We start from the raw sequence: 7,750 nt of genomic DNA, 5'->3' as shown, positions 1-7,750 counted from the left end.
AAAAAAAATGTTTAAAAAAATCATTATTTACACCTATTATAATATAGAAACATGGCTCAAATTATGAAACAAATACACCTCGAAGGTTTCTCCCCCTACTATACGAACACGCTGGATTATGTAACTATTTACACAAAGTTAGCATACATTTTGTTGTCCTTACCTTCATACCGGACCTGACGTCATTGAATTATGTCCCTCCCCGCGCGCCGTTGTTGGCAGGCAGCACCAGTTGGTAAGGAGGAGGGTCCTCGACTGAAAACAGTCGGCAAATCAACACGGACAGGTGTCGAGGTGAGTTTGCAGCGGTTTTATGTATAATTGTAACTTTTGTCGCCTTTTTGTATTCCATATTTCAGCCTGTCGCTACTAAAAAGACCAGAAAAGGGGCCGGTGTGACTTATCAAAGCCTGTGCTTTCGCTAGCGGCGCCTCAAGTAGCAGCTAAAAATACTCTTCATGTGTGGAGGTTACAACTGCAAGGATACCAGACTGGCTGTCTGCTTCTTGCCCTGAAAACACAAACATAACAGGCGTGTTGTCAAATGCTAAGCAATAAAGATTTGATTTGATTTTATTGCCGTCGAAAATACTCTTTGGTCGTCATTACAATGCAACTTGCCCTTTTCCGGTTGTTGTTCGTGATTTAGGCTGCTACATTGTTGTTATACACGTCAAAATGATTATAACAGCATGTGTACCCATCAGTATCCCATCAAGGATCACAGAGATGAAGTCTAATCTTAATGCAGCCATGTTGTGCTGAGCAGCCTGAACATGATGTCAACAACTAACGCTAACTTCTCTTTTGTCTAAGAGGTGTAAGTAGTGCGTCGAGATGGGCAACACAAGCGACCGGGTTTCAGCAGACCGCCACGGGGCCAAAGCCCACCGGTCAGACAGCGCCGGGGGTCACAAGGACCACGAGCCCAGCGGCAAGATGGTGGACAGCACCGACGACCCCAACATCTTCAACACATACGGACCAGAGTCCAAGGTTTGCTGATCATGGAGCTGAACATCTTCTAATACAAGACATGCTTTCGAAACCTGGATTCTACTTCTTCTTCCAGGTTTTAGGAGAGAAGGAATTTACGCCAGACTTGGACGATTTGGTGAAAACTGTTCCTCAGGCTCGGCCCACGGTCATCCGCTGGGCTGGAGGGGGCAAGGAGGTCTACATAGCGGGCTCCTTTAATAACTGGAGCACTAAGATACCCCTCAATAAAAGGTAAACAAGCCACATCATAATAAAGTGTCTGCTATATTTTAGCTAATATGCTGCTTCTTTTCTACGCAAAGCCACAATGACTTTGTAGCAATTCTGGACTTGCCTGAAGGTGAGCATCAGTACAAGTTTTTCGTGGATGGACAATGGGTGCATGACCCCTCAGAGGTATGTTTCATATTGACTCCAGTTTCAAACCAGTCTGCAAATCCAAATGCTGTATCTGAGCTATACATTATCTAGTCATTCATTCATTTTCTACCGCTTATCCTCATGGGGGTGCTGGAGCCTATCCCAGCTGTCTTCGGGCGAGAGGCGGGGTACACCCTGGACTGGTCGCCGGCCAATCACAGGGCACATATAGACAAACAACCATTCACACTCACATTCATACCTAATTAACCTAGCTAATTAACCTAGCATGTTTTTGGAATGTGGGAGGAAACCGGAATACCCGGAGAAAACCCACGCATGCACAGGGAGAACATGCAAACTGATGAGATGGCCGAGGGTGAAGGGTGGAATTGAACCCTGGTCTCCTAGCTGTGAGGTCTGCGCTCTAACCACTCGACTGCCGTGCCGCCCACCAATACAAGTTTAAAATATATATTTTCAAATTCTTACAAAATGCATTGCAATGCTGCTTCTGCCCACCAGAGAGAGCCAGATGAGCCCAGAGGGAGGCTGATATCAATGCAGCGCCCAAGCAGGCACCAATGAATGCTTTGCTCAGACGCAATAATGCATTATGGGGAAACTTTAAACCTGTATTGCCACATGACTGTACATGTCTTAGGTATATGTTTTGAGTGTTAATTTTGCTGAATTTGGGGCGAGAGGCACCCTGGACCGGTAAAATCTCCATGTCATATCTTTTTGTATACTTAGCGTTCAAGGAAACCGGAGTACCTGGAGAAAACCCATGCATGCATGCAAACTTCACACAGAGATGCCCGAGGGTGGAATCGAACTTGGGTTTCCTTGCTATATGGCCTCCGTGCAACCCTATATATTGTCAAAACTTGTATTATTTTTCTTTGTGATGTGTCCCTTAGCGTTTAGTCCCGTAATCCCATTAGAACATTATGAAGGCCAATAGTCCTTCACAAGGGTGCTTGCATGTCGCTGGCCGACAACAAACGAGCTGCACGCCATATTTTGTGTTTCAGCCGGTGGTGACGAGCCAGCTCGGTACAATCAATAACCTCATCCAGGTGAAGAAATCCGACTTTGAGGTGTTTGACGCCCTGCAGGTGGACTCTCTGGAGTGCTCTGATACGTCAGGTGCTTGTTTGTTTTGTTTTTTTTTGTCACTTTAGTTATTGTTTATATTTATTTATTCAGCTAACAGCATTGCCGTCTCCTCAAAGATTTGTCCAGCTCCCCTCCAGGTCCTTACAGTCAGGATCAGTACGCGTTCAAACCAGAGGAGCACTTCAAAGCTCCGCCCATACTCCCCCCTCACCTCCTTCAGGTCATACTCAACAAAGACACAAATATTTCGGTAAGTTATGCGTGTGAGGGCGGTCGTTGTGTGTTTGTCGTGTTGTGTGCTGACATGCCCATCCGTCTCGGGTCGGCAGTGTGACCCCGCCCTGCTTCCTGAACCCAACCATGTGATGCTGAACCATCTGTATGCGCTCTCCATAAAGGTGAGTACATATGAAGTGGTGGTAGAACACCAGTTAATAATAGGGTCATTCAGGTTTTTTTTTTTAACCACTCTCCTTTGGTGTTTTCCACGTAGGATGGCGTCATGGTGCTGAGCGCAACTCACAGATACAAGAAGAAATATGTGACCTCTTTGCTGTACAAGCCTATCTAAGCCTCACCTTTGGGATAGCAGCATGTTGTTGTTGTTGTTGTTGTTGGGAGGGGGTGACATTCAGCCAAATTGTGCACTTGAAACAAGTTTACTGGTTATTCATGGCAGTGGGCGTGGCCAAGTATCACAACGTCGCGCCTCGATTGTCTACATTTAGGGCTATGGAACAACGGACAACTCCGATGTGGCTTCGACTGAATCACTGTGTGTGTGTGTTTGCTGCACTTTGTGACCATATGCATGCTGGTGTTAAATTCAAAGGGCAGACCGAGACCAGTTCAACTACTAAAAAGAGCTGCAAAGTTGTCGTTGCTCGAGCATCAAGTGCAATAATAAGTCATTTACTGTATGTGGAGTTCAAACAGGTTGTGTTCTTGATAATGAGCTTTTTATCTATGCAGTCTGACAGTGCAGTGCAGTTATCTTTCACTGTGTGTGCGTGTTTTTACTGTATTTATTCAGGCAGACTACTGTTACATGTGAGCATTTATTGACAAAAAGGCATCCAAAATCAGACGGCATTTTTGTTTTTGACGTCAAAACTTGATCTGAAAAGTGAAGCCGTGTTGGGAGCAACGACTCCTCTTGTTTGTTGTCATTTTTTTAAATTAATTTGAATGAGAAAATGCAGAATCTCGCTCATAAGGAGCGTCTACAGGCGTCAGTGTTTTGGAGCTGAAACCCACCAAAACTTGAATTTTACAGCCATTTATGAATGTTTCCAATGCTTTGCCATTGTAAGTGTGAGATTATTTGCACAAAGTTGTATTTGTTTAAAAAAAATAAAGAGGGAAAAGTTTTATTAACTCCTGCCTTTTGGTGGTATTCTGTATTGTAATTCATATTATACATGTATATTCTAACAACGTGTTTAGCCGTGTATTAATAGTGTAATAGATACAGTAACCAGTTTTCTTTTTCAGGATGTAAAGCAGCAAATATTAAATTGTAGGCAAGGAACCACATTTGGTTATAAGTAATTATCCAGTAACATTTTTCAGTTGAAAAAAAAAATCTTAAATGTCTTCAAAATAGATCCAGGTGCTACTATATCAATAAAATAAAACTATAAATAATTGTAAAAAATAAAATTAAAAATAAAATATTTGTCAAAACGACAAATATAAATTTAACTATGTACACTGTATACATACACAAAAATGAAATAATCGCAGCAAGTCACAAAATATTTAATGGAATTTAGTGTTACATTTTTTTGTTATTTAAACTTTTTTTCATGTATAGCATTACGTTTCTGTATAACATGAACGTAAAAAAAAAAATTTCTTAAACGCATACACACTAAAACACTGCCTCTTTTTGAAACATTTTATTGGTTCTTTCCCCAAAAAATATATGGCTAATACTTTTGGCAACACAACAACACACTGTTAACTGTCATCAGAGACAGGATCCATATGATGAGTCCTGCATCGGCTTTCTAGTTCATTAAGCAAAACAAAGCTTTGTCTTTCCAGCACATGTAAAAAGCTGCACCAGTTCACTAGCACTATATACATCTCTTTGATACCCCTCTTAAACACGAATAATAAGGCTTTGTCATTTTATTCATCACTTCACTCACAATTTTGGTAGCTTTCAGGTGGACGCTCACTCACTGAAGAAGCTCTAAAGCTAACTTTAAAGAAAGACTACACTTTTTATTTCTTTTACTTTTATATTTCTACCCTTTACTGTGCATTCTAATGAAAGAAAACAAGTTAGTATGAGCTAGCTAACGAAGCACACCATTGGGAGGTACCTATTTTGACTATGAACCCTGTTAAAAAAATTAATGCTTTGATAGACATGCTGCCATTAACAGTACATTGATGACAATATGTAATACTGTAATATTTTGCCGTAACACTTATAATGTCCGCTCTCAGTGGGATGGCTGTGTCTTCCAGCACAAGACTTCTCTCAGATAACTGTGAGTGACACTGAGACGAGTAGCTTTTGTGTTAGCCGCTATAATAACAATAATATTGCTGTAGCTTGGTTAATGTACAAGTCAGTATTGTTAGGGCTATAGCATCATGACGTGCATTGTTAGCTAGCTCACACTAACTTGTTTTCTCTCGGTAGAAAGCACAGAACAGGGAAATAAATATGTGCCCATATTTATAACGACTGAATGGTGGGCAATATTCCAAAGTACAGTTTTCCTTTAAAGGCAAGCAAAGCTAAATTATTTGTAGCTATTGTTATTGGGCAAGTAGAGCATCATAAAAGGCATGTAAGGAAACAAAGTGGCTTCCTGCAAGCATACGCTGCATATAAGTAACACACGGTAGCAACACACGTGATGTTTAACATCAATCTAAGTTATTGCACAGCTACCCCAAAATGTTCCAACTTTGCAAAAAAAGCAAAAGTAAGTATGTATGCACGCACCCACACACAAAACGGAATAAAAAAGCAAGTTATGTACAGCATGAATGGCACAATGTACAAGCATTAAAAGAAAACCCAAAATGTACAGAACAATGATCCCACCTAGCCTGCCAAAGTTTGCATCATCGTTCTATAACATGACCGAGCCATGAGAATGTTAAAAAAAAATAATAATAATACAAAGACAAAATGGCATAACAAAGTGACATTTTTTTTGTCTGTTTTGGTCCAAAACTGGAAATTATCGCACAATTGGAAAGAAACCAAAGCAGCCCTGTGTATGCTGATGGCACATTCGCATGGTTAAGGCAGGTTAAAGTGTACAACAGTGGTTCTCGAACTTTGTACACCAAGTACCACTTCACCAATAATAGTTTAGCTTCAAATATGTGGCTTGTACCCGCAGTTAAACATTCAATTTGACTTTAATCCGTTAATAAATCACTCAAACTTAAAAAAAAAAAGTGTTCCTGAGTACCACTAGTGGTACCTGTGCCACTGTTTGAGAATCACTGGTGTATAGTTCAAACTTTGGCAAGGCATGGCAATCTCCTGTTCTATAACTTAGATTTTTTTTTAATTATAATCACTCATGCAACACTCCAGTGTGAGAAATTGAATAGTCAGCATTATTGCACATGCTCGTATGACCATTCCCTTCTGTTTTTTGTACTACATAGTTCGGCACTCGTGCAGCACTTGTTGCTTTAGTGTAAGACTGATGCCAGCGAAGCACCAACAAAAGAGGCTGGTGAGTAAAAATGGAGGCTTTTGCTGGTTTTTTTTATGCATGGTTGATTGCTGATGAGCTTCCACCACAAATATGAAAGTAAGAGGCTTACATTCGTCTATTATGTTTTACATTGTCAGTTGTTAGTTGAGTGAACTGCCCTTCATCATACACACACACCGCACATACACCGTACATACATGTATGATGTGTGCAGAGTTCCTCTCGCAAACCTCAATTTAACATGCACGGAACACTTTATCTTTATCCAGCCATCTTTGCAAGAACATGCGCCATTTTGGAGCATCTTCTAGCAGCTCCATCGGCTTGGCACTGAAACCACCAGATACACATTTCACACACCTTCTGTGTCACACACTGCCTGACTGATACACTCGTAAAAATTGTAGTTTATGGGGTGGGGTGTTTTTTGTTTTTTTTTTTGTCTAAGGCCAGGCTTCAGATCAGGAAGGTCTTGGCTATTGAAACACAAGGAGGTCACAAGTGGTGGCGTTGAGGCTGGTTCTAAAGCAAGCATTGGCTGCTGCGCTTCCTCGCCGCAGGATGCTGGTTTGACTTTAGCCAAAAGCCATCAGCAGGCCGCTCTCTGGCACCACCTCCTGGCTCCTCAGCTGAATGCACAAAAGAAACACGTTTTGGGGTCGACTGTACCATAGGATCACACTGACTTGTGTTAGTTGAATGATTGCAGGCGGCGTGCTGAGCTGAATGATAAGCAATTTTTTTTATAATGTATACATACAATGAGTAGTGGATTAGTATTGAGAACCATTTAGTCAGTCACTGATGTGGCTTGAAGGCATCAAAAGGAGTTCTAGCACAAACACAGACCTTCATCTGCCCATGAAGCCACTCAGTGCAACTTATTTACACTTTATTTACCAGCTGAGCGAGGCCTATAAAGTGTCAAATTTACAAGGGCCTTTTTAATTAGAAATACCATCTTCGGGAATTGGTCCTGATGAACTGCACATTCAATTTATTGACGACGGAAGAAGATGCAGTTCTTTGAATATATGGTCAGACGGCCTTCAAATCCATTTTTTTTATACATACATGCATTTGTGTATATATATCTTTTGTATTTGCTGGTGAAGGTCATTAATGCATGTAAATATCTTATTTAGACTGCACGGTGGATCGGTGGTTAGCGCGCAGGCCACACATTTGCAAACATGCAGTACATGCATGCTTGTTTTTTTACTCATGTGGACATGAAGCAACCTTTACCCAGCTGTAGATAGATGACCCCGCCCTATGCATATGGCCACTATGACAAAAAACAGGCTTCACTACATATCTTAAAATACAGTCTGTCAGCGATAGATTGGACAGCTGTTAGTTAGATCATTTTGCTTTTTAATAACAAGGCTAACCTTGCATGTTGTTGCTATAAATGTGACTGATGTCATGTTAACATTGTATGTTACATGCAAATATATTATTTTTATAATAATATTATATTATAATATTTGTGTCCGGTAATGTTTCTGTAAGTATTGCACATAATCATGGATGTACCTGTTAGTGCATGATCACATCATGTACAG

The 7,750-nt window shown here is 40.9% G+C and overlaps 2 protein-coding genes across 9 annotated transcripts in view; one reads left to right on the top strand and one right to left on the bottom strand.

Moving 5' to 3' along the window:
- Positions 1 to 209: 209 nt before the first annotated feature.
- On the top strand, positions 210 to 3,858 carry prkab2 (protein kinase, AMP-activated, beta 2 non-catalytic subunit). Its single transcript, XM_058067054.1, has 8 exons — positions 210 to 294; positions 819 to 996; positions 1,073 to 1,230; positions 1,302 to 1,395; positions 2,397 to 2,511; positions 2,598 to 2,731; positions 2,811 to 2,879; positions 2,975 to 3,858. Exons 2-8 carry the CDS (start codon positions 838 to 840, stop codon positions 3,050 to 3,052), a joined length of 807 nt encoding a protein of 268 aa, XP_057923037.1. The 5' UTR covers positions 210 to 294; positions 819 to 837; the 3' UTR covers positions 3,053 to 3,858.
- Positions 3,859 to 4,369: 511 nt separating this feature from the next.
- Positions 4,370 to 7,750, bottom strand: part of pde4dip (phosphodiesterase 4D interacting protein) — a 47,835-nt gene continuing 44,454 nt past the window's right edge. For all 8 annotated transcript variants that reach the window (XM_058066731.1, XM_058066730.1, XM_058066725.1 and 5 more), the window contains one exon: positions 4,370 to 6,811. In XM_058066731.1, the coding sequence (XP_057922714.1) occupies positions 6,705 to 6,811 (107 nt within the window). In that variant the 3' untranslated portion in view covers positions 4,370 to 6,704. The remainder of the gene's footprint in view (positions 6,812 to 7,750) is intronic.

Source organism: Doryrhamphus excisus, chromosome 3 (assembly GCF_030265055.1).
Source record: "Doryrhamphus excisus isolate RoL2022-K1 chromosome 3, RoL_Dexc_1.0, whole genome shotgun sequence".
Taxonomy (NCBI): Eukaryota; Metazoa; Chordata; class Actinopteri; order Syngnathiformes; family Syngnathidae; genus Doryrhamphus; species Doryrhamphus excisus.
The sequence above is the reverse complement of the archived record's forward strand: the minus strand, read 5'-3'. Positions and strand labels throughout refer to the sequence as shown.

Excerpts from the sequence above, each read along its gene's own strand:
- prkab2 (XM_058067054.1), top strand. The coding sequence starts at position 838 with ATGGGCAACACAAGCGACCGGGTTTCAGCAGACCGCCACGGGGCCAAA. Across the intron at positions 2,512-2,597 it reads GGAGTGCTCTGATACGTCAG|ATTTGTCCAGCTCCCCTCCA; the intron begins GTGCTTGTTTGT and ends GTCTCCTCAAAG. Across the intron at positions 2,732-2,810 it reads ACAAAGACACAAATATTTCG|TGTGACCCCGCCCTGCTTCC; the intron begins GTAAGTTATGCG and ends TCGGGTCGGCAG.